This window comes from Muscardinus avellanarius (assembly GCF_963383645.1).
Source record: "Muscardinus avellanarius genome assembly, chromosome: 16".
NCBI classification, from domain to species: domain Eukaryota; kingdom Metazoa; phylum Chordata; class Mammalia; order Rodentia; family Gliridae; genus Muscardinus; species Muscardinus avellanarius.
Window position 1 is genome coordinate 20,914,387 of NC_137802.1, and position 27,008 is coordinate 20,941,394.

General features: G+C 47.6%; 1 protein-coding gene across 1 annotated transcript in view; it reads right to left on the reverse strand.

The window, feature by feature from the left end:
• RAP1GAP2 (RAP1 GTPase activating protein 2) overlaps window positions 1–27,008 on the reverse strand; it is a gene marked incomplete at both ends in the record, with an annotated part of 286,135 nt that overhangs the window by 14,399 nt on the left and 244,728 nt on the right. The window contains 8 exons of the mRNA XM_080713983.1: window positions 1,084–1,202; window positions 2,856–2,993; window positions 11,453–11,587; window positions 13,740–13,826; window positions 14,321–14,392; window positions 20,065–20,220; window positions 22,393–22,522; window positions 24,532–24,632. Of these exons, the coding sequence (XP_080570109.1) occupies window positions 1,084–1,202; window positions 2,856–2,993; window positions 11,453–11,587; window positions 13,740–13,826; window positions 14,321–14,392; window positions 20,065–20,220; window positions 22,393–22,522; window positions 24,532–24,632 (938 nt within the window). The remainder of the gene's footprint in view (window positions 1–1,083; window positions 1,203–2,855; window positions 2,994–11,452; window positions 11,588–13,739; window positions 13,827–14,320; window positions 14,393–20,064; window positions 20,221–22,392; window positions 22,523–24,531; window positions 24,633–27,008) is intronic.

Consider the following 27,008-nt stretch of genomic DNA (forward strand, 5'->3'; position numbering starts at 1 on the left):
CCTCCTCCAGTCACAGTCTCTCTCTCTTTGAAGCACAGGGGCTGGATCCTTTGGCTGGGTGGCCTGTGAGACTCACAACCACAGGTTCCAAACAGCTTCTCATCCTCACCCATAAACCTGCCCTTTGTCTGCATGGCCTAGCTCAGGGGATGGACCAAGGCTATAGACAGACAGCTCAGAAATCTGGAAGTCAACCTACATGTCTTCCTCTTCCTCCCAGGACCATGAGCTTTTAGAGGACAGGTCTGTGTCTTGGGTAGCACATGTTTGAGCCACTGAGCACTGTGCTCAGCCTATGGCAGAGACTAAATGCTACGTGCTGAATGAAAGAGCAAATGATCATGAAGACAATTAGCATGAGTAGGTTAAGTATGGTATAAGAGTTGTTTAAAAAATAGAGCATTCTAGAAGTCCAAAGGAAAGTTCAACTAATTCTGTCTGGCAGAATCAGAGAAAACATCCATAAGCGATGACATTTAGGGATGAGGATATAGCTCAGTGGCAGAGCAATGGCCTAAGAGCAGGAGGCCCTAGGCTCAATCCTCAGCATTGGTAAAAAGGGGGGAAGCACATTTGAGTGAGCATTGAAGAAGAAGGCAAAGGAAGCCAAGAGTGTAGCATGGTGACACTCCCCTGTAATCCCAGTGCTTGGGAGGCTGAGACAGGAGAATCACAAGTTTGAGGGCAGCCTCAGCAACCTAGTGAGCCCGTTTCAAAATAAAAAATAAAAATAAGTCAGGGGGTGTAGCTCAGAGGTAGAATGCCCTGGGTTCCACTCCCAGTACCACAAAAAGGAAGTGAGGGAGAGAAGGAGGGCAGAACCCAAATAATGTTTCTAGCCTGGTCAAAATGCTCCAAGAAGGAATCTGGAGCTCCCTACAGGGAACAGCTGACTTGGACTCCGTGGATAAAGAGCTTATGAATGAAGAAGCATGCAGGTGGTGTCCTGAAGGCTGGCACTGGAGGGTGCCATCTCCCCAAGCTGAGCAAAGCTCTCACAAGGTTGGGCATCTGACAGTAGCAGGGTGGAAGAAGCTGCCAGGCCCTACCTTTGGGCTGGAGATATGGGCCCCTGACAGTTACCATCGTGTCCGGCAGTCACCCTGGCCTTCGGAGCCTGTGTGCAGGCGGGGGAAGAGCCCTGACCGCCGCTTGATGGGGCTCCGAGACTGGTTCTTCACCGTCGTCATGGCCACTGGAGGCTGCCAACAAAACCACCAATGTGAGTGCACATGCCCCAAACCCAGGTCTCTTCCCTCCCTGCCTCTGCTCTACAGATGGCCCCCAGCCTGCAGGGGACCCCAGAAGACAGTAAGACCACTAGGAAGGATGAGACCTAGGAAAGAGGAGCTGAGACCCCCCAAGACTCCAGTGACTCCCAGCTCTTTTCCTATATTCTTCAGCCAGGCTGCTGGCCCCACACATTGAGAAGGTCATGATGATTGAGAGCACGCAGACTGAGAACCACAAAGCTCAGGAGCCCTTGAGGGGGTACAGACTGAGAACCACAAATCTCAGGAGCCCTTCAAGTGACCTGGGTCAACCTTTTACTTCACCAGTGAAGATGCTGAGAACTGAAAAGGAAATGATTTTTTCAAGATAGCCAGAAAATCACTGGCAGGATGAGGATGAGAGCCCAGTGCCCATCTGTCCCTCCAGTGCCCACAAGTAATGGACCCAGGCAGGAGTCATAGTAACAGGAGGGAAACGAACTGCTCAGCCAGGTCTACACTCTACACTAGACCATGGACAAACAGTCCAGGCTTCTGTTTCAGACAGCTGCCTGGCCTCACAGAGGGTAAAAGAGGGGTGGCAGTGTAAGGAAGGACAGATGGAAGTCTGGAGCCCATCTTTAGAGCCTCTAACCCATGCCCCAACTCCTGCCATCCACTTGCTGGGCAATCTTGAGCAAATGCAGACTTGCTGTGGCTCAGTTCTCCATTTACAGAATGGAGACAATTGCCCTGCTCTGCACACTCCAGGCCTACTAGAAGGAATAAGATAACAGGTATGAAAACATCTCATAAATTAAATTAATTGTGCAAGGCCATTTACAATACAAATCATAGGTACCAAAAATCATAATCCAAACAAATCCAAAGCCACTTAGTTTTAAAAGGGGACTGGCAATGTGGTTCCCTCACCTGCTAGCACCTGGACTAAGTCTATTGGGCCCAGGCTCACAGAGGCACAGGCCTTCTCTCCTTGAACCCTGTAGAGAGTTACCTAAAAAGGGTAAACTGTAACATGAAGAGAGTAACTGTTACATGAAGAGGGTAACTTGGGTCAGGCAGACCTGCATTCAAGTCTCAGCTCTTCTGCTTAGCTGGGGAACCTTTAGCAAATTACTTAACCTCTCTAAGCCTTTTTCCTCAAGTGGAATGGAAGTCACTTCAGACCCTCCTCAGGCAGCTGGGTTGGGGTGAGGTAAGATCTTATCTGTGGACTGCTGAGATCAGTGCCTGGTGCACAGCAAGCTAAAGTGGCTACTGCTGTCATTAACAAAGCAAGAGCAGTCCTCATCTATGCATGGGTCCCCAGCCCTGGGCAGGGAAATGCATCCCAGGACTATTCTGTAGGGTGAGCCCAAAGCAGAAGACCTAGTTTCTGAGGAATCTCAGAGACCACAAACCAGTGAATTTCTGGTCCAGGCCGACCCAAGTGCCACCTAGGACAGCTGCACCCAAGGGTCAGAGAGCAGAGTATGGATTGTCCTAGGTGGCTTCAGTTTCCCTCCAGCACCAGGCTTGCCTGCTCAGGGTGCCTCGCCTAAGCCTGTGCAGGGACACTTCTTTCATAGGTATCAGGAACCCTGCCCTAGTCCTGCATGCTGGCCCAGGGCCTGCCACACTCACCGAGAAAGTGGTCTTGGTAACCTCTGTGCTATTGTGGACGATGCCACCACTAAGGCTGCCAGGGATGCCCCCACCATGCAGCTTCCTCTGGCCGCCCACCATGGTCTCCATGGAGTGGCTGCGCACGCGGATGGCTCTCTGCAAAGAGAAAGGGGATAGTGAGAAAGGCTGGTGAGGCAGTTCCTGGTCCCTCCACGTGACTTGCCTTGACACGTACGCCTGCACACACAGCCGCACAGGCCCACGCCATGGCCACTAGAATTTACAGTGTCTTCTTTGCATATTCTGTCCCATGCTCTGACAAGGTAGGCACGAGGAAGCTGGGCAGTGCCCCAGCCCCTGCAAGGTAGATCAAGGATGTTATCTTCATCTTATAGATAAGAGGAGTAGGCTTGGAGCCCGCAGGCCTGTGCAACACTGGTTCCCTACCAGCCTCTCTGAGCTACAGCATCCTCATCTCACAATGGGAATTATACCTTCCACAAAGGATGCAGGTAAGGCCAGAACTGGATTCTTTTTCCAGAAAACTAAGTTTCCGTTCATATGTATACACTGAGATGAACTTCTACTGTCATCTCAAAGTGTGCTTTATACACCTGGGTCTGTATTTGCCTTTGATGGAGCTGTGTGAGGAGCTCCTGCTCATCCAGGCATCCAACCTCACTTGTCATGTGCTTCCTATGTGCCCAATACTGCAGTCTAAAGCCAAAGAAGTGGGAGACATGATCCCTGCACCCAAGAAGTAGACATTTCCCTAAAACTGGGTCAATGCTGTATGACACAAAGCTTGCAGAGGCACCCCATCTATGTAAATTAGTCTTCCAGGGATCCCATGGGCAAAGACTTCTGGACACAGAGCAGTGGCTCACATATAAGTACCAAGCTGGGCACAGTGGCACATGCCTATAATCCTAGTACTTGAGAGGCTATGACAAGAGGATTGCAGGTTCAAGGCCAGACTCAACAACTTACTAGACTCTTTTTGAAAATAAAAGGGTGTGGCTCAGAGGTAGAACGCCCCTGGGTAAAATGCAAAACAATAAAGAAAAAATAAGCCAGGCATGGTGACACACACTTGTAATCCCAGTACTTGGGAAATGAAAAAAGAGGATTGCAGGTTCACAACCAGCCTCAGCTACTTAGTGAGGCCCTCTGCAACTTAGCGAGACCATTTCAAAATAAAGAATAAAAAATAAGTCTAGGGGTGTGGCTCGAAGATAGAATGTCGCTAGGTCAATCCCCAGTACCATCACACACACATACAAAGAATAAACAAGTACCAACACCCCAACTCTCCTTGCTGGCAGAACCACAGTTTGGTCAAAGAGTTATAAATGATCAGTCTAAGACACTTAACCCCTCCCCTTGCAATGTAGCATGAGTGGCCTCTTCTGGGAGCATTGGGGAAAGGCTTCCCAAAATTCCCAAAAGAGATATGGCCTGTGACACATCTGCACCTGTAACCACAGCAACCATCTTGGGTGAGGCCTGAGAGACAAAGCTGATGAGCTGGGGATGGCAAAGGGGTAGGAGGTAAAAAACCTGGATGCCCATGACTAACTGAGTCACAACCCACCAGGGGCTTCTGGTTATGTGAGCTAATAATGGACTTTCCTTACCGTGGTGTGAGCCTGAAAAGATAAGCTGTTCTCAATCCCTGCTTCAGAAAACTGATGCAGAAAGACTAAGCTCTGGCCTGTATCCCTCTTCTCCAAACTCATTCCTATGCATGCATCCCATGTGCCAGCTTATACAAGTCTTAACAGGAAAAATCAAGCCCCCTTCCCTTCTCTCGTCCAAAGAAAAGCTCAGCCTATGGCAAGACGCTCCTAGGAAAACAGCATGAATACCTTCCAGCCTACATAAGTCTCCCTCGAATCTTCAAGATAGGAATTATTCAGGCTTGGAAACTGCAAAGGGCCTCAATCCGCCTGCCTTTCTATCCTGACAAGAGATGCATGCTTAAAAAGGCTGCTAGCAAATAAGACAGCCCTCAAAATGAACTATTCAGAACAAGGCAAAGAGCCCCCCAGCCTCATACCCCTGATATCATCTGGCCTCTCTAGTCTAAGTCAAAGATGTCCTTGAGGGACATCATCCTTCTGCATCTCTAGACCACAGAACAGAGTCACCTAGTCTCATGTATTTCTGAGACATGGTTGAAACAGTCAGCATGATTGATTCACAGCATCATCCAGCATTGTAAACACGTCTCCTTTGGGGGCAGAAAAGGTATAGCTGTACCACCATGTCCCTGGACAAACCGTGAGCTTCCTAAACAAGCAAGTGTTCCATGAATCTCGGCCCCTTTACTCTCCTCGCGCCCTCACAGGCTGCCACCACCACTGTCATCATTATCAATGACACTTCAAACTCACCACTTACATGCTGCTCTGTGCCTCGCTGTCTCATTTCCAGAACTGATTCAATGTGGGTAATAAGCCCTGAGAGATGGTGTTTGGTGATAGGCTTCACCTATATGATCTTAGCCTTACAATGCCAGGTGCTGGGGCCCTGGACATTGACACAACAGATGAGAGACAGAGCCAGGGCCCAAACCAAGAGCCTGTGCCCCTAGATTGAAAATATAACTTAACTGACTGGTGAAATAAGGATAAATAGAAATAAGAAAGTTTCAGAGGCCCCACAAAAAAATCTCAGAGGTTGATGTGAGGGAAGACATCTGTGGTCTGCTGTCAGGGTCAGCGGGGTTAAGTTTGAGGACACAACAGGCTGACAAACTCCAGGAATGCGCAGGGCTGTAGTCCACTGCTCCAAGCAACAAGAAGACACTGAGCCCTGGTCTCCCTTTGCCTAGGGTGTGTACCTCTCTGAGACACTGTGCACAATGCGATGATGGTCCCTGCCAGGAAGAGCTGTCATGTCTAAAGGGACATGGTCTTAAGAATTTCATGTTGCAGTCTGATGGATGACTTGACAGAGTGCTGGTTTTCTCAAACTGGCCTGAAGAGTCAGAAAAGGCAGGAGGGTGGTGATAATGGAAAGAGGAAGGTGGGTAGAGGATGGCAAGTGGCTTTAGCAGGACTCCAGGGGCAACATGAACTGTCTCTGCTCAGCCCTTTGCCCCACCCCCCCCAGCAAAGCATGCACCCTCTGTGGGCATCTGAACCCCGCCTTCAAGGCCACCCAATCAGCCTGATCCCTGTGTGCCCAGCTAAAGCCTTACCCATGCCTAGACCCTGGAGTCTCAGACCAGATTTTCCCACTGTTTCACATGATTGCACCTTGCTGTGCTCCCAGCTGACCTTCCCTGGTTCTGCAGACCTCCCTCAATCACTACAGCCTCCCAGACCTCAGCACACCTTGCTGCTTACCTTTGAACAAGTTCACCTTTGAAGGAGTAAAATAGAGAGATGATGTCACTTGTTATCTGTGTACGTTACTTCACCTCATCCCTGAGTCTGAGCGCCAATTAACATCACAGAGGAAGCAACTTCCTTCCCATCATCCAAACCCCTCACCAACCATGGGTTCTGTGAGTTGTTTCAATTTAACAAACTCAACTTCAGGGGCAAAATTCAAGATGAGCGCCAGGCCAGGCATGGTGGCACATGCCTATAATCCTAGTATTTGGGAGGTTGAGACAGAAGGATGACAGATTTGTTACCAGGTTCAACTTAGTGAGACTTAGTGAGACCCAGTTTCAAAATAAAAAATAATATAGGGTTGAGAGTATATCTCAGGCATAGAATGCCCCTGGGTTCCATCCCTACACACACACACACACACACACACACACACACCACCACCACCACCACCACCACTACCACCACCACCACCACCACCACCACCAAAGGGAACATGCCTGCCTAACCAGTCCCTGTAAAAAAAAAAAAATGTGCTAATTTTCTGCATTTGGAGATGGCTCTTAGGTCTGGAACAGGGTCTTCTGTCCCTTCCCACAGGGCAGGTACAGTGCAGAAGCTCAATGGAGCTATTCACACAGACACAGTTCCAAGCAGGGCATGCTCAAAGCCTGAGCGTTCTCACTGCACCCCACAACAGCAGTGCAGCCACTCTAATACTACAACTTTCTATCTCAGGAGAAAAAATTGGGGGAAGATGCCAAAGGCTGGGGATCCCGCCTGCCCTGCCAGGCTCCATTCACATTTGGTGCTGCCTCTACTGACATCAGAGACTCTGCCAGGATACCTGTGGCCTCTCCTGCCACTAGAGGTCAGGTCAGACCAACACATTAACTACCAGGCTCTCCAAGGCTGGAGGAAATGAGCTACTTGCTATGGCCCCAGTGCTGTTCTCTTGTCCTCCATTCTGGCTCCTTTATGACAAAGTCAATGGAGGGCTGGGCCAGCTCAGCGCTTCCGGAAACATGGCAAACATGTGACTTGTGCCCATATCACATGGGTGCATCACACATCGGCACTTTTCCTTTTTATTACAGACCAATAAAAACCTTGTCAACAGCTGACAGTGGCTGAACATGGCATTTGAGAGCATTAATCGGTATCTGTCAAAGGTGAGTGGCATACTTACTCCACAGAAACATCTGTGTGTGGGGGAGTATTGGACATTGAACCCAAGGCATTCTACCACTAACCTATACCTCCAGATTATATATATTGTGTGTGTGTGTGTGTGTGTGTGTATGTGTGTGTGTGTGTGTGTGTGTGTGTTTTAGAGAGGAGGGGCACTGACTTGAGGGGCATTCAATCTCTGAGCTACAGCCCCAGCCCTATTTTATTTTTTATTTTGAAACAGGCTCTCACTAAGTTGCTGAGGCTGTACTTGAACCTGCAATCCTTCTGTCTCAGACTCCCAAGTACTGGAGTTACAGGCATGTTATTACCTGGCTTTATTTTTAAATTTGGATATTAGATTTCACTGAGTCATCAAGACTGGCCTTAGACCTGCAATCCTCCTGTCTCAGCCTCCCAAGTACTAGGATCACAGGCATGCACCACAGCACCCACCAGAGAAACATCATTTAATTGTGACTCATCATTATAAAAGTCTTTATCATTGGAAATTTATGTATTTTAGGTTATGATCTAAGTGAAAATGTAAACTTTAAAAGTATTGGTGGAACTGGCTGGTTCCTAAGAATATTTCCAAGCAACTCAGTTTGAAAAACGGGTTTATAGGGCCATAAACCAATTAATCTGTGTCTCATGGAGGAAAAGCTTCAATCCCAGTCAGAGGAACTGGAGCAGGATGTGAAGAACCACCACAATGGGCATGAGGCATCAGGCAGCAGAGCCCAGGAGCCCACAGTGGGTCTGGGGAAACTCAGGAAATGTAGTTCTTCAGGGTGAGGGAAGAGGAAGCTCTGGAGAGGCGAGAGCTGAGATTGCTTTGGGCCCTGAGAATTCTCAATTATGTCCCTATCTGCCTGTGAGGTGAGGATTTTGACAGGAAGATTAAACACTCAAGTTTTTCACAAGGGATCACATGAAGTCTCGGGTGAACTCCACCAGGCACGCCAATAATTCTGACACCACAGCCCTGCCTAAGACACCTGTTATGGGGAGGGGTTGAGACAGTTTCCTGAGCTAGACAAGAGGCTACCCTGCCCCAGTGCAGGCCTCCATGTGGGAGATATGAGAGCCATAATGAAGGACAGGAGCATTTGCACCCCCAGTGGGGAGGAGAAAATGCTGATCATGATCATCAGAGATCTGCACTGTGACTGATTGTATCCCCACAGCACAAATTCAGAGACAAAGCAGAATGAAGAAAGTTCTCTCTTCAACCCAGTCACAAGGATTTACAACAGAAGATAAAAATCCTGTGGGTTACTGACTCAATGGCCTGGACTTTCCTTCTCTCTTAGAAAAACCCCTTAGGAATATGTCAGATACTCCGGAATTGAACACAGATCAAGTGCTACTCCTGCCAGAAACAGCACTGGCAGAAGGACCTCAGTCCACTGTCCTGTAGACCTGCTGCCTACATTTAGCTGGGCTGACTTATCAGGTGGACACCATAGGTAGAGTGTCTACAACCTCAGGCAGATCTTGAAATATGACAAAGCAATTGTTGACTCTAATATAGGAAAAGAAACCTGCAAAGCCCAAAGCAACAAATGCTTCACTGGATGACTATAAAATACATGTTGGCTTTTTCAGCTGCACTCAGCTCTGATAGTGTAGAAATCATACTTACTGTGTGCTATGATTGGATTTGAATGTCCCCAAAGCTTATGTGTTGAAGGCTTAGTCCCCAAAGCAGCAAGGTTGGGAGTGGGGCTTTGGGGAAGTGACTGGGTCATGTGGGCTCTGACTTAACTTAAAACATTGTCTGGTTTATAAGTTAATAGACTCTTGGGAGATGGTGGAAACTGTTGGGGGGGGGCTGGTAGGATGAAGCAGGTAACTAGGGCCTCACCCTAGAAGGGTGTATCTTGTCCCCAGCCTCCCTGTCACCCCTCTCTCTCTACTCCCTGGCTCCATGAGGTGAGCAGCTCTGCTCCACCATGCTGTCCCTGCCATGATGTTCTGACTCACAAGTCCAGAATCAACAGAGCCAAGTGACCATGGACTGAGAACTCTAAAGCCAGGAACCAAACTAAACTTTTTTCCTTTAAGTTGATTCTCTCAGGTATTTTGTCACAGCAACAGAAAGCTGACTGGAAGTTGTGGATCACTTTGGTATGCTTGCTATGAAAGAAGACAGTCTCCAGAGAGTCCAGAACCTCAGAAGGCCTCTGAGTGGCCCTAAGTGGTCTAATACCCCAGACTCAAGCTCATTTTCCTCTTACTCAGTCTCACATCCTCTTGGACTACCACATCCAGCTGTACCTTCCCACCCCCTTTATTCTCTTGTCCCTCTTGCATCTCAATTTCCCAATTTCTCCTATTTCACACTGGCTGACACTTTCCATCAGGACTAAAACAGATGCCCCAGGAATCTCCTACTAGCCTGGACAAGCAGTTGGACTCCTCCTCTGCTCTTATGAGGACTTCCTCAGCAGCTGGCTCCAGCAAGGGCCAGAGGAGCCATGCCCTGCCCTTAACAGCTCAGCTGGCAGTTGAGGGCTGATTGCAGGCCTATCTGGGCCTAGGCCAATAAGTGTGGGTTCTTAATTGATTCCAAAGCTAGGAGGGAGTATCATGTAGCTGTTAAAAGCAGAGGCTTTGGGAATCCATCCGGGATATCCAAATTCAACTCTGACTGTGGGTGGCCTAGAAATCATTTAAGTCTCTTTGAGTCTTAGTTTTTTCACATGTAAAACTATGCACATAATTATTAAAATTGGGTCTGAATTATTATATCAAAATTATTACATCCATAATAATAACCTCCACAAGGCACTGAGGGCAGTTGGGAGGTTTAAGATAGGATAATGTGTGTTAAGCTTTCACTTTATACAATAATTACAGCTGACACTCTAGAACATTTACTATGTTGCAGTCAATATGTGTTTTCCGGCTATTTCTATGAATTCTCACACTGTGCCAGGGCTCCAATTTATCAGTCCTGTGTTGTTAACAACAAAACCATAGCTTAGAAACCCTAAAGACCTTGCCCAGAGCTGAGATTTGAAAGTAGGCAGATCCAACCCTAACCTTAGCTTTATGAACCACTGTCCAGAAGGACCTTGACCTGAGATTGCTGAAACCTGTCTTTCCATCAAGGATCTACATCCGAGGCATAAGGTCCCGAGCAGTCCTGTGGCCTCCCTCAAGTGTGTTCACGGAAATGATAAGAAATAACACTCCAGCCGACTGCACAGGTTCACAGGCTCAAATCCGTTGCCAGCTGTATGTACCATGTGGACCAACAAGCACTTAGCCAGCACACGACCCACCCTCTCTGCTCCACACCAGTTCTATGGCTGTCCACATCCCACTTGAATACTTCCAGGGACAGGGAACCCACTGCTTCCTTTAGTAGTTTGTTCTAGTTAAAGAGTTCTTCCCTTTGCAAAGCCTGTAACTCCAGACCACCAGCTTAGCCAGGCCCCCCCAAGCTCTTGCCAGCTGGAAAGAATCACTGTAGAACCCCCACAACAGCATCGGCTAAAGACCCCTAAAAGCCTGTGTCCTTCTTCTGGCCATTTTGCCTGGGCTCCCTGATCCCAGAAGAAGGCAGATGAAAGTAGCAACATTTTTTTGGTTTTCACTGACTTCAAACAGCTAACTCTGTGTGTGTGTGTGTGTGTGTGTGTGTGTGTGTGTGTGTGTGTGTTCCCTGGGAGTGAACCCAGGGGCATTCTACCTCTGAGCTGCACTTTCAGCCCTATTTCTTTAACAGGGCCTCTCTAACTTGCAGAGGGCCTCACTAAGTTGCTGAGGCTGGCCAGGAACTTGCGATCCTGTCTCAGCCTCTCAAGTACTGGGATTACAAATGTGCACCACCACGCCCTACTGACTTTTAACTCTTTACCTATTGCTTGTCAGACTCTTAAGCTAGGAGAAGACACTTCAGGCCACAGAAAGACATGGAAGATGCTGGAGATGCTGTTGGCTGCTCCAGCCTCTCATGCTCCTGATGCCCTTACCTGCAGCTGGCCTTGTGCTCCTCCAATGTTGGGAGCCCAACCACTTTAGACTACTTCCATTCTTTGCCCCAGCCCTCTCTGCCACAGCAACCCCCAGTCACCTCTGTGTCCATACCTTAAAAGATTCCAGGAATCCCCCGTGACCCCCATTCTCAAACTTGTCCTCCTCTGGGCCCAGTCCTAGCATGGCCTGTGTGTGAGAGTGGAGTTCGTCATGAAGGTTGTCCAGGAGAGCAGCCCTTGTCCGGTCCTGGAATGAAAGAGGGTAGAGGTGGAGAACTAGGGCTGACAAGAGATTTGTCCTCTCCTCATGTTCCATATACCTGGCCCAGGGGCCACTCTTGTATCCACATCTCAGCCCAGTGTGGACCTATAGCGAGGCTGGACTTCATGCTTCCAAATGCTATAGTTCCAATCCCAGCCTCGGAGGCCCCAGCACCGGCCTTGCCTCTAGGCAGGCTCTGCCCCCGGACTCGCTGGCTCCGGCACCACAAAAAAATAAAAACCAGATGCTTCCCCTAATCAGCAATAACTAGGAGGAAAGGGGTAACAGGAAGAGGTCGAGGTATAGAAAGGGCCCTATAGCGAAGCAATTAAGGTGACCAATCGGAGGGTATGGGATAGGGGAGGATGGAGCCTCTTTAAAACTCAGGAGGTAGGGCCGGGTGTGGTGGCGCACGCTTGTAATCCCCGCACTTGGGAGGCAGAGACAGGAGGATCGCGCTGGTTCGGAGCCAGCCTCGCTGGTTTAAGAGACCCTGTTTCCACATAAAGTTAAAAAATAGGTCTGGGAGTGTAGCCCGTGGGAGTGTAGCCCGGAGGTAGAAGGGCTTCCAGGAACCCCAGTACCACCAAATAAATAAATAAATACATAAATAAATAAATAAAACTCAGGAGGTAAGTAAACAAATGTATCAAAGTTAATCACCAAACAAGCATGGGATCGAGGGAGGGGGAGGGAATGGGATGGGGACTGGATGAGGGCTAATTGGATGATGTGTGCTTGTATATCCTCTCAAGTCTTGTATTCCAATGTGATGTATGATTACAATGCACCAATAAAAAAACGAAACAACGACAACAAAAAAAAACAAATGCTACAGTTCCAGAAAATGTTCCAGGCCTGGCCCCTTGCTCCTACCCCTCTGTCCCTCTCCCTGGGTCATCCCACTGTTCCAACCTGGTAACTTGTAGTCTAGATCTCTGTCCAGCCTCCATATCCATGTACCCACTGCCGGTGGCTTTTCTCCAGCCAGTGTTCAGCCAGGAGACCCACATGTAGTCTCCAGGGGTGCACTCACACAGATAGTGACACACAGATCCCCAGAGGAGCTGGCCCTAACAGAACTCATCTAGTGGGCCCCATGTCACCATGGAGCCAAGCTGAAAGCCTAAGAATCACCCTACCATTCACCTCCCCCCACCCCTGTCACTTCCAGGAGTCTCTCATGCCTTCCTGACCTGAGCCATTTCCTCCTGTAGGGCAGAAAGCTTCCTTTCCAGCCCTTTTTATTTTTGCTTTGAAACTGGATCTCATTATATTATTGAGAGTCTCACTAAATTGCTGAGGCTGATCTTGATCCTGTGATCTCCCTTCTTAGCTTCCCAAGTACTGCCACCACTCCTGGCTCTTGCTGATTGCCTCTAAGTGGCCACTGACCTCCCTCTTCCCCTTCAACCTGTCCCCCTCACCACCAGGAATAAACCCACTATGCAAAACAAATCACTCCTGCCTGAGAACTTCGTAGCACCCATCACCTCTAGCTCACAGCCCTTCCTCGTCTGATGCAACCACATCTGCAACTGTGCTTCTTTCCTGGCCCCATGAAGCCTTCCTCTCAGCCACAGCAGACCCTCGGGGGGCCTCATGGGGCCACACGCTGATTCTGCCTGGCTTTGCACATGGTCCCCAATGCCTGAAATACCCTTCCCCATTCCTTCATCCTGACAAAGGGCACAACAGATACTTAGATTCAGCTGCTACAAAGCCACCCTTCCAAGAAGCCTTCCCTGAACACATCCTCACGCCACCTCCCCAACCAGTCACTGTGCTCTTCAGTGTTGGCAGAGGGCTGACATGCTGAATTAAACTGACTCTAAACAGCATTTCCCAGTAGCCATGAGCTCCAAAGGTCAGAGATTTTGTCTTGCTTATCCCCGAATTCCAGGAAACAGAACACGACCTGGACTATGGTGAGTGCTCAATAAATAACAGATGAATGGTTGATGAGATGTGGAGCCTAGATGGAGCATCCACAGAAGAGAGTTCCCATCCTCAACATAGGGCTGAGGGCTTTGAGGCCAGAGATCTCCCCACTTTAAACAGTCCCCAAAAGGGGACCCCATTGACGGAAGCTGGTCAGGGTGGGCCAGGAGGAAGACCTTTAGAAACAACCTCTCACCTCCAGCTTGGCAAACTTGTCTGACTTGCAGCAGGCATTCTCAGCATTGGTGAGCTTGGTGAGCAGGAACTCCCTGAACTCCAGGCCCTGAAACAGACAGGAGGCCCTGAACAGTCCTGCACTCAGCTGTTGCCAAAAGGGCTTGGGCCACAGTAGCAGCAGACTCTACAGGGGGCTCGATATAGCCCTAGAGTCAGTAAAAGGCCCTTCAGACATTTGATCATTTCCAGCCCAGGCCAGGCCCACCTTTTGATATGACAACATGGAAAATGTCTCCTTTGGTCCTGGCAAAGCCCCCACACACACACACAGGCCATTCTTGCCCAAGGCTCCTGGGACCAAGGCATGGTACCAAAGCCCACCCCCCATCAGGAAGGCACCCAGCATCAAGCAACCCAATGAGTGACCCTGCGCTGGGCCAGTCTGCCAGTGTGGGGGGTGGATGAAGAGACCAGGCAAGGAGGTGCCGCCCAAGCCTGCGAAAGGGCCTCCCTGATGCTCCCAGCCCAAACTGTCCATGCAAACACTGCACTCAATGGAAACTTGAGGTCTTGAATGTGAGTGGGACAAGAGTTTCTTACCTTCTGGAAGACAGGGGGGCTGGGCAGAGGTGGACCAAAGGCAGGCACATCTTCCCGAGCAGTGACAGAGACCTGACATGTGGGCAGGGAGAAAGAGATGAGTGCCGCCCCTCAGGGGGCCACCCTATGTACAGCAAATGAACTCACCTTCTCCCTGCATTCTACCCCAGAATACAAATAAAATGTCCTTGTGAGAGTCACCAGCATGTTGGGGTCACTGCTCCTAAAAGCAGGGCTGGAAGAGGTACAGAGACATCCACATAATCTCCTTTGCTTCCTGAGGGCCAGAAGCAAGTTTGGCAAGATGATTGGACAGAGGTGAGGAACAGCAGGGACCCTGATCACAAGAATGGGAGAGTGCCTAAGAGATATCACTGCCTCACTCAACTGTTATGTTAATCCCACAGAGAAGGCACAAAGGGAATTATTATCCCTGTTTTACTGATGAGAAAACAGATGCTCAGGGACATAGAGTAAATCTTGCTAAGTCACACAGATCCACAGAGAGAAAAAGAGAGCCCAGACCTCTCCTGACCTAGATTTGGGGTTCTTGTATCACAGTGTCTCCTAAATCTGGCCATACATCAGACTCCTTTCCAGTATTTAAAAAGTAAGTACTGAAACTGGGTGTGGGGATATATGCTTGTAACCCCAGGCCCTATTTAAAAAATAAAGAATAAAAAATAGAGCTGTGGTATAGCTCTGAGATAGAATGCCCCTGGGTTCAATCCCCAGTACCACACAAAAAAAATTTTTTTTAAAGTAAGTACTTGCCGGGCGTGGTGGCGCATGCTTATAATCCCCGCGCTTGGGAAGCAGAGACAGGAGGATTGCACAGGTTCAAAGCCAGCCGCACTGGTTTTAGTGACCCTGTTTCCAAATATTAAAAAAAAAAATGGTCTGGGAGTGTAGCCCGGAGTTAGAAGGGCTTCCAGGAACCCCAGTACCACCAAATAAATAAATAGTAAGTACTGATTTGATAGGAAACTCAAGCTCATGGGAGGTGTGTGTGTGTGTGTGTGTGTGTGTGTGTGTGTGTGTTAGTTAATAGGGATTGAACCCAGGGGCATTCTACCTCTGATCTACATCTCCAGCAGATATAGATCATAAATATATTCTTTCATATATATATATATATATATGTATATATATATATATATATATATATATGAAAGAAAAATATATTTTTTTCTTTTTTTGAAACAGGGTCTCACTAAGTTGCTAACAGCCTTACAATGCTGCTGAGGCAGGCCTCAAACCTGTGATCCTCCTGTTTCAACCTCCCAAGTACTGGGATTACAAGTGTGTGCCACCATGCCTGGCTTTCTGGGACCAGCCTGGGAGCTCTGTGCCCACACACAGGGTTGGTCAGTCTGGCTGAGCCTTGACTTAAGCGATCTCCAGGGCCAAGGCTAAGAACTGAGATAGGAGGACATCCCAGCTCCGACCAGCCTGAGTAAGGCCTAACTGGGGCTTGAGCATCCAGATGTTCTCTGGGCACAAGGATCAGCAGGCACACTCACAGGGCTCCTCTCTGCATGGAAGTGCCCTGGATTCACCCATTCTCAGCCCATGAAGCACAGGGTCCTCAGGACACTGCCCTCTCCCTTGCTCCAGCAGCCACTGATGTGAGAGGGCCCTGGCCTACCGCCAACCCCCCTGGCTGGTAAAGTAGGGCAGATGCAGAAAGCCTGCCAGACCGGGTAAGCAGGCTCAGCCAAGGAAAGGCCCTGCCAGGGTCCAGGGGAGGGAACAGGAGAGAGTTGGTCAGTACTGGCTTTCTCTCCCCAAAGCCTGAGGCTGTCTGCACACTACCAATCACAATGCCAGGAGTCAGGAAATAATGTGTCTGCTGACATGAGTTCTGGATACACTCCAGCTGCCGAACACCGTTCCTCACCACCACCCACCACACATTCATGGTCTGAGTCAGGAATTCCCCCCATGGAGCCAGAACTTGGTGTGCAGGTAGGATGGCCACAGAGGGGCTGCCAACTTCAGGCCTCCAGGACACCTGGGACAGAGACTAGAACAGGCCTGGTTCTTTCCCCTGTTTCTCTTCCCTTCCTTCTCAGGCCTGCATAGAGTGGCCTGTGCTGACAGGTTTAGACATGCCCTGAATCCACCTGAGTCTCCCAGCAGACAAATAAATACACTGCAGCAGCAGTCAGAGCACTGGCCAGAACCATTCATCCTCCCTCTCATCCTGTCCCCACTCCTATGAGGCAGCCAGGCCTTTGATATTCTCTTGTCCTGGGAATGTTGCTTCTGAAAGCAGAAGTCACCTGAACACAGCACCACCCCCTTCCTGTTTCTAAATCCAGCCAGGATTCAGAGGCAGCAGCCAAAGCAAGTGTGCAAGCACAGAGTGTGGGGCCAGGATGGTGCCCCTGCAGGTTAGGGGGCCCAGGGCTCAGAACGTGGCAACGTCGCCACATCGGTGCAGCCTGCCACCTTAGAGGACCATGGGGAATTGTCCAATCAACAAGAGGAGTCCTGATGGGAAAGGGGAGGTCCTCCCACACACACACCATGACAGTCTGCTTCACAGAAGATTCCTGAAGCCTTCATAGGACTTCAGGAGTAGAGGCAGGGTGCCCCCACAGAAGAGGGATCCTAGGGATGACCGAGCTGGATTTTTCTTCCAATATGGCAGGATGGAGACTTAATTTCTGCCTGAATAAAACCCCAATGTGACTTTTCTTGCACAGCTAGGTTTGTGAAACCAATTTCCCACCTACCCCAGTGGCTCCACAGGTAGATCTGAGAGGGATTCTAGCTCCACAGCTACTTGGCTCAGCCACAGGGGATGAAACAGCCTCAATCTGCTCTCTCTAGCATCAGGCTCTTGAGAGGCCTGGCGTCACCACAGCTTGTTAGGATGAGACTGTCCTTTAGCTCCTGGTAGGAGCAGGTGTGGCCACCACAGCCTAGTGCATTTTTCCTTTCCCTGCTGAACTACACCTAATAAATGTACCAGTATTGGGAATGGCCTAGGAAGATTTGAGAAAGCTATGATTATTAATATATTTCAAAAATTGGATGAGGGGCAAATCTGTGCAAGGACTTGGTTTCTGCCTAAAAGCAGGCAACTATTCCAATGTAAATTAATCTAGCTAAAAGTAATTAACAAGTCAATAGGAGAGGAGAACTAGGCCTTTCTCTATCTAAAGACAGATCTACATGATTAGACACACTAGCTAAAATGTTAGGAGGGGTCTACCTTCATGAAAGGAGACACCTTGCCACACCTTGTTGGGGGAGGTACCTTACAGGGACATTCACTAAGTCAGAGTTACGTAAACAAGATGGAGGTCATGGGTATAAAAAGTCCGGTCCCCCGTGTGATCCCTTTGGTGTATTCATTCGAGTCACCCCTCCATGTCAGTCTGGTGTAGAGCTGTACCTATCCTCTGTATTTCTATCTTTTAATAAACTTCTTTAAATCTTCAGTAACTGTCCAAGCTATGCATATTTATTCTTAGCTTAGACAAGAACCCGCGGTAATTTTCTGGTTTTGGTTGTTTTGGGTTTGTTGTGGTTTGAGGGAAATGGGGTCCGGGACCCTAACAGGGGTCCCCAGGAACAGTTTCCCCACAATAAAGAGCACTTTTACTGCACCTTTAAGAGGCACAGAAGCCTTCCCTGTACAATACCTCTCCCATCCTTCCTCACCTCTACTTTCCTGTTTCTCCTTTTCCTCCTTTTCAGTAGAGACCTCCTCAGCACTGCTCAGCCTCTGGGGAAATCCCAAATCCCAGCCTCCTTCACTCCTAAGTCTCCAGGGGTTGGCTAGGGCCCCCTTTCACCCATACTCCCTTGGGGACCTCAGCAGGCCCCCCTCACAGTGAGCACACCACCAGGCCACCTCTAGGGGTGCGAGTGGGTAGCATGTTGAGAGTGCTTTCCAAGGATGGCCTCTCTCTCTGCTCTGTGTCTCTGGTCCCATTCTTATTGGCAGAGCTGCCTGGCAAGTGGAAAGCAAGGTCAAGGTCCCAAGACCTGGGGCCTCAGCTCTGATCCTCGACACCCCTCTGGGGATAGTTCTCTGCCCTGGACCCCAGACGTTGGCTTGAAAACTAGGTAAGTCATCCAGCATCAAAGCTGAAGACAGGTGTGCTTTCTGGATCTGTTTTTTCTTTTTATGGGTGCACCCCTACACTAGCTTTTAGGGAAGTGGAGACGTCAGTTAACTGAGATCCATTTCCTATAAGGAACAGAAAGCAATTTCTAAATATCCACCAAAGGCTTCATTCCGCCAGCAGACAAGCCACCTGCAGACAACCACCTGGGGAGTGGGGGCTACAAGCCCTTCCCACCACCCAGCTTTCTTTGGGAGCTCCTCTATGGGTTCAAAGAACCAGCTGGCTATTTGGTCTATCCACTGGCTGAACCACACTTCTGCCCCCCTATACCTTGTGTGAGGTCAGCAAGGCCCTGCAGGCCAATTCTTTACGCCATGCCTTTGATGAAGCCTGGCACACAGTAAGCACCAAATGAGTAGACCAGCTTCCACCAACAATTTAACTAGGTGGCTGTGAAGTGATGCCCATGGCAGTCAAGGCAGGCAATCCCAAGGCCTCTGGGAAATGCCCATGCCACAACCACCCCGTCAGCTAAAATTGCTCAATGCTGAGGAACATGGACATGTGCATGTAAAGGAGTCAGTTCATCTCAACAGAGGGATTGGGGTTTTGTTCATTGTTTTTGTTTTCTGGGTGATTTTTTTAAGTCTTACATTTGATTTTAAGTTGATATGAATGTGGTACTTGCAACATCTAGGTTTGTACTGATGTATGAGTAACATAACCATATCTACTAAAGTTGATACTTTTGAAGATAGCCTGAAGTGCTACACTGTAGTGAGCCCCTGGACTCAGCATCCACCTAGCTATTCTCTAGGAAACATTTCCAGGTCTCATTGCCTCCTCTCCCATAGAATGGTGGCTCCTGACACTTCATGGAGCAGGGAGCCCTTTGAGAATCTGAGCTCTAGCCTCTCTTCCCAGGAAAGGCAGCCTAACATTCAACTTAAAACTCCTGCATCAGCCTCTCTCCCTTGGCCCCAGGCCCCTAAACTACTGTGACACAGTGAAACTGCTGCCCAACAGGTGAGAATTGCTTCTCAGAAAGAAGAGGAGGAGAAAGCTGGAGTGGTGCCGGCTGGCAGGGGTGGGCTGCCAGGACAACAGCTGCAGTGTGTGTGTCTCATCCACACTGGTAAGGACCAGGAGCCTGACTGACAGGCCACTCACTAGCCAGGAGCCTTACCCCAGTCCTGCACCCCTGCCTCACTGAAGTCCTCAATTAAGACTGTTCATCGGTCCAGAGGACCAGGGCCTACCATTTCCCCTCCATCCTTCTCACCATCAACATACCCCTTTGCCTTCCTTCCCTGCTTGCTCCACCCTTCCTCCCCTCCTCTTCCTGACTTCCTGCTCCATCCCCTTTCCTCTCCCACTCTGCTTTGCTCTAGTAAATGACATCAACTTATTCATAATCTCTGAATAAGGCAGTCAGGGCTCCTGAACCCTCAAGATAGATGCCAGAGAGCCTGCAGGCAGCAAGATGGACAAGGTGACCTCAGAGGGTGCTCTCCACCAAGAGTCAAGCTCCACAGCCCAGAGCCTGACAACTCCAAGAAACTCCAGTATTCTTGAACACTGGTGTCTTGATATTTGGAGTCCACTGAACACGGGGCAGAGTCTGGGGCCAGGAAATCTCCAACAAGGCCTTCTCCATACCTTGTACGATGGGGACTCTGTTTCCTGGCTCTCAACCTGCACCACAATGTAGGCATGTAAGAAGTTGGAGGCAATCATGTCTGGGACAAACGGAGTATTTTCTTCTTGGAAGATGATAGCCACGATGTCATTCCCAATGTGTCTCTTTCTCTGGAGCTAAACAGAAAGGGTTCCATCATTATGAGCCAGTTAGGAACATCTTAAAAATAGAAGAGGTCTGTACAGGAAGTTCCTGGTCATTTTTACCTTTGTATATAAGTCCTGGAGCTCTGAGGCCTGGCTCTCTAGGGGGCTACTTCTTTTAACCCTCAGAAGCCACCAGAAAGAAAAAATAGGGAAGGTGCCTGAATTGTCAGGTTGCAGCTAGCAAGCATGATATGAGTTCAACCGTGTATAGAACCCTAACTCAGGACTCAGGGAGACTATTTAAAAGATGAGGCTGGGTCCAGAGCTGAGAGAGCTGTAATTAATCCAGAGGAGCCTTCTGAGAAAAGCTGCCAGCCAGCAAGTGATAAGTCAGCTCTGCAAGTAAAGTGTCCAAGGGTCCAAGACCTCTGAGGACGGAGGAAAGGGCAAAATGAGAGGGTCTGATGGCAACCTAGGAAGGCTTCCCGGAAGAGGAGATGGGGGAGGGGCATTAATGGGAAGCAGATGAGCTGGCTGGGGGAGGGGATAGGCTGTTTTGCCAAGGCAGAGAAGAGCTGTACTTAGGCTCGAGTCCTCTGGCTGAGGACGGAGAGTTGGGGAGGCAGTGCCCAACCCTCGCCAAGTGGTGCGGGATACTTCTGCATGTGACCCCAGTCACTAAGCATCTATTGTGTGAAGGAACCATGTTGGGCTATTCACATGCATGATCTCAAATGTTAAGTCCCTCATGTACACCTATGCACATGGTTCTTTATTAAGCATCTAAGGCATGCAGCCCCTTCATGTTGAGTTTCTCATTTACTGAGCATCTGATATATACCAAGCACTGTGCCGGGTACTTTTATGCAAATGTCTCACTCCACACATATCCTCTCACTTCTTAGGAAGAGAAAACTAATATTTATTCCATGTCTGCCAAGAGCCAAGCTTTGTGCCAAGGTATACATCCTACTTTATATATGTCAGGCTAAAGTGGCCCCCAGAAAACAAACAGCAGGTGAGGGAGATGGGGAGGGAACCAAGACTAAAAGGGAGATGCTGAGAAAAAAAAAAACCTACTCTGGATACAAAAGGAACATTGCTCCCATTTGTTTCTAGAACATTCAGTAATTGTTTGAAAGCCAAGTCATAATTTCATTTGCCAATTTCCTTTTTTCCTAAGAAGCCAGCACTATGTTTACAATTTTACATCTCTGTCCCTCCCCAGTTCCCTGCTCAGAAGCAAACAGGTCAGAGTTTAGGCAAAGGCCCGTCTGACCTTGCTTTTCCAGAGATAGGAGAAGTGTGAAAAGTGGGATGTGGCAAACAATGTGGTCACCACCAGGATGAGCCACTCATTTCAGAAGGGTCAGGCTCTCCTCAGGGACGTGCCTATCAGAACAGCGAACGGAAGAGACAGCGAGGAAGCACAAGAGAACACTGGCAACACAGGTAAAAGCCAAAGCCCCAGGTTGGGGGCAGGGGAGCAGAGGTGAGGCTGTGAGACCAGGTGATCTGGGGGGAGGAAGGCAAACAGACCCATGGCCTGGACAGGGAGCAGCTGTTACATGGGAAGCAACCACATGTCAGGCATTAATCACTCAGAAACTTATACAACCTTCCAACAACACTCTGACATATGTGCTGCTATCCCCATTCCACAGACAAGAAAAATGAGGCAAGGGTAACTGGCTACCCAGAGTCAACACACTTCTACGTGGCTCAGCTGATTTCAAGAGCCACCTGCGGACTGTCACATGCCCTTTACCTACATGATCAAGACCTTGGGTTCTTCTTCCAGCTCCACCCTATTTGACTGGGAGCCCCTGAGGAGGTTTTTTTTTCTTTTGATGTTAGGGGGAAGCCAGGGCCTCAAGGATGCTTACCACTGAGCTATACTGGAGCCTTCAAGTCAGTCATGTAAGGGCCTGCCCTGGGCTGCAGTTTCCCTGTCCAACAAAGTGGGAATAACCAGAAGCCATGCCCTGCCCTGCCTCTTGCACTGGGCCACTGAGCTGCTTCCATGAAGAGGTAATATGATAGAATATTGGCTTTGACCAAGAAATGATAGGTAACTGAATAGAACTAGCCTCATAATTATGCAAACAGGTCCCCTCAAAGTCCCCCAGGCAGGTCTGCCCAGGAGCAGGGCTTCACCAGGTAGGCATAACCAGGCTCCCAAAGCCTTCCCAAACAGGTTACCTGCTGGGCATCACCCTCGGTGAAGGGCAGCTTTGTGGAGACATGAAACATGATCTCCCGGTCCCGGAATATCGTGTACACTGATTCCATTCCAGTCTGTCCATGGGTCACATCCAGGCCTCCTCGGAAACTGTCAGTAAAACAGAGCAAGAGTTGGGAGTGAAAGCATGAGGTGCAACAGGCAACAGTGCAAACTTCCTTAAGACTCTGCAACTGGCGGGCAGGAGCAGAGCAAGAGTTGATGACAGAGGAGACTGTGAGGCCAGAAAGCCAAGAGGTGTGTTCCTCTGAGACTAGTCCTGGGCTTCTAACATGTACCCACTGTCTAAGAGACAAAGGCAGCACTTCTGCTTCAAGCCACCCTGCAGGTCATGGGGTAAGGGAAGCCTTCTATCTATTACCCCAGACAAGTGCTCATCACAGCTGCAGAGGCCCCAAGGCTAAACATGGGCCTTTGCTCTCTGCAAGGCCACATCCAAGAGCCAGGACAACCCGCCATCCTGCTGGATGCTGGTTAGCTCCATAGGAGCACCTGGATCCAGCCAGGAGAGTGACAGATACTTGGCTTCCACCCAGCTAGTCCCTGGTTTGGAGGCCCAACCACACTAAAGCACCCAGCTGGGGAGTATCCAGGGGGCAGTCTCTTCTCAGACTCTCTCCTCACAGGTAAAAAAGAAAAACAGGAAGGAACTGGTATGTTTCCTGAATCTATCCCTTCTACCTTTACAGAAACATGGTGGCCAACCTTGGACCATGTTCTTCAGCAAGGGGAAGAAAATGCAAATGCAGGTTCCTTAAATAAAATGGAGATGGACCCTGAAATTAGTCTCTTAGCACTTAATAGAAGCCAGAAAGTGTGCTCAGCCCAGCATGGAAAGGGCATTTCATGGGCTTGGGTTCTCAGTTTGCTCTGGCACTAAATCACCGTAGGACCTTAGGCATACCACCTAATCTTCCTAGACCTTAGTTTCCTTTCTCCATAACATGAAGGGATGAGATTACATGATCTTTGGGGTTCTTCTGGGATTGATATAGTATACTTTGTCTATTCTAAGACCCATATTTTTTTACATTTTCATATCACCAAAATCAGGATACATCTTATAATAAATAATGGCACCTCAAAGTCAATGAAAGATGATAACAATAAGAACAGTAACAATTATGTGTGGTACTAGACTAAGTATTTCAGGTGAATTATCTATTCCAATCCTCCAGCAACCTTGTAAGGTAATTTTTTATATCCTTTTAAATAGATGAGGAAACTGAGGCCAAGGTAAAGTCACTGGTTCAAAGTTTTAATGCTCATAAGTAGCAGAGCTGGGTTTAACCCAAGTGTGATTGACTTCAGACAACAGTGGACTTTGAAGTGGCGAAAATACAAAGGAAGATGGAAGGAGAAGGAGAAGGAAGCAGGGAAGGGAGGAAGCAGAGAAAAAAGCAATTAATGAACACCTACTGCACACCAGACAACTAGGCTAGGTACTTTTACACATGATGTTAGGAGCTCTTGTTATTTTGGCTCCCAAGGTGGGGGTTGTGAGTTACAGGGCCCTCAGCCAGGTGCCTGCTACTTAGCTGGCCAGGTCTGAAATACTTCTAAATGTTGCTTTTACCAGGGAAAACCAAGAGTCAGTATATTCCAACAAATAGTCCCAATATTCTACCTTTATGTCCACTTAAAGAACTATACACCATTGCACAGATTCCTGTATAGGATTATTATATTTATACCAACTCTTAATTATATATTTCTGTGTATTATTTAAAATAGATCATTTCCTTCCACGCACAGAAAACTCTAGCTTGGCAGGTGAGAAGAGGGGAACGCAGATTTATTTCACTCTATCTGAGCCAAATGTAATTAGGGAGGAAAATCTCAGGGGGAACAATCTCATCACATATCCTAAGGCCAAAAGCCAGTGCCTTTCAGATAATCTGTCATGATGGATTATCTCTTAGAACATTGATTCTTTAGGAATGCAGGTGCGTATTGATCAGAGGCTGAAAAACAGTTTTATGCTCCTTGAATACTTTTTAATTCTCACATGCTATCCCTGAGGACTGAGCTATCTTCCCCTGGACCTTCCTCTAGGGTCTCATTAATGGAGATCCAGCTATTCCTTGGCTAAAACTCACCCTTTGAAGTCCTGCAGTGTGATTGTGTCTCCTAGAAGATCCAAGAACTCCTTAAAAGCTGGGCTTTCCTCATTGTTCCCAAATAGCTCCTCCTCCAAGGTCTGGAAGGGAAATAGGAACAGGGGTAAGTATTAGAAAACACTGTTTTGGTGCTGAAAGAAGGGTTGTCCAGATGTTTACTTTCCTCTTTTCTGTGATACTGGAATCTTGAGTGACACTATGAGTTCATAGGGCAAGTTGTCAGCTACTGAACTATAGCTCTAGCCCAGCTAAGAGATATTGCACCTTGCTACACTAGTCAACACCAAGAAATTAGAAGGGAAACTATTACAGAAAGAGAAAAAAAATCAAAGAACCTTGATAAACTGAGGGAAAAGGCCAACAAATCAACAATAAATAACCATAACCCCAAAAATGGAGTTTACAAATATAGAGAAGCTGAAAATACCAGTGGGGAACTCAGAAGTTTGATTATTAGGATGATCAAATATCTAAAAAAAGATCTAAGGAAGGAACTCAAAGAATATACAGGACGAAAGAGAACATGTCAATAAATAAATTGAAATTCTCAAGAAAAAAAAGCCAAACAGAAATTTTGAATGAATCAAATTTTAAAATTCAATACAAAGTATTGCCAACAGACTAGACCATATGGAAAACACAGTCTCCAGCTTAGAAGATAGTATATTTAAATAGAATACACAAAAGACATTAAGAAACCATAATCAGAACACCTGGGAAAGCATCAAGGGACCAAATCCCTTGGAATTAAGGAAGGCCTGGAGATACAAACCAAGGGCATAAAAAACCTCTTAAGAGACACAGTACTGAGAATTTTCCAAACCTGAAAGATGATATGAATATTCACATGCAAAAGACATTCATAGCCCCAATTAGACAAGATCAAAAAAGAATCTCCCTGTGCCACATCAAGGAGAGAATCTTAAATGTATCAAGATCAAAAGGCCAGGTCACAGTAAGAGGTAAACTAATAAGAATTACTCCAGATTTCTCAAACCAAATTTCAAAACCAGGATATGTGGGAATGATGAATTCCAAGCCCTAAAAGAAAACAACTTCCAATGAGATACCTGGCCCTTTCTTCCTTCTTACCTCTTTCCCAATATATAGCTCTCATAGCTGTCATCAATTGGAGAATGGACTAGTGAAAGATCCTTCAACAGACCTGGATCCTCAGAGCTAGTTAATGATGCCTTTCTATTTAAGTAAAGGTTAGAACAAAAGGCAAAGCTGAGGAAAAAGAATTCCCAGATTTGGTATCAAAAACATGATCCCAAATTGAAATTTTATAACTGAACTTCTAACCAAAGACTCTTATTAAATATATGTAAAGAATTCTCAAAACTCTACAATAATTAAAACCACAATAATATACCACTTCACACTCACCAGGATGGCTATTTAAAAAAAAAATATTTCGGGCGTGGTGGTGCACGCTTGTAATGCCTGTGCTTGGGAGAAGGAGACAGGAGGATCGCATAGGTTCAAAGCCAGCCTCACTGGTTTAAGAGACCCTGTTTCCAAATAAAAAAATATAAAAATAGGTCTGGGAGTGTAGCCCGGAAATAGAAGGAAATAGAAGGGTTCCATCCCCAGTACCACCAAAAAATAAATAAATATATATACACACACACATATATACATGTATATACATATACATATATATGATGTGTTGATAAGGATACAGAGAAATCAGAACCTTCAAACATAGCTTATGGAAACATAAAAAGGATAAACATGGAGTTACCATATGACCCAACAATTTCACTCCTAAGTGTAGGAATGAAATGAAAGAGAAATGAAAACTTATGTCCACACAAAAATTTACATGAATGCTAATAGAAGTACTATGATTATCAGCCCTAAACTGGAAACAACCAAAATGGCCATCAATTATTGAATGGATAAAAAACTGATATATTCATACAATGTGGTATTTGTCCACAAATAAGACACATAAATACAATGCATACTACAACATGGGTAAACCCTGAAAACATTTTGCTAAGAAGTCAGGCACAAAAGATCATGTATCATATGCTGCCACTTCTTTTTTTTGCAGTATTGGGGATGGAATCCAGGGACTCTTCTACCTCCAGGCTACACTCCCAGACATATTTTATATTTTATTTGGAAAGAGGATCTCACTAAGTTGCTGAGAGCCTTGCTAAGTAGCTGAGGCTGGCTTCAAAACTGCATGATCCTCCTGTCTCAACCTCCCAAGTACTGGGATTACAAGCATGAGTCACCATGCCTAGCTCAATGCTTCCACTTATAAGAGGTCCAAAACAGACAAGTCCACAAAGACAGACAGCAGATTAGTGGTTGCCAGGAGATAAAAGGAATAGATCTTAAGAGTGATCACTGAGGGTATAGGGTTTCTTTGGGAGGTAATGAAAATGTCCTGGAATTAGATATCTATTGCTGTACCACTGTGTATTACACTACAAACCATT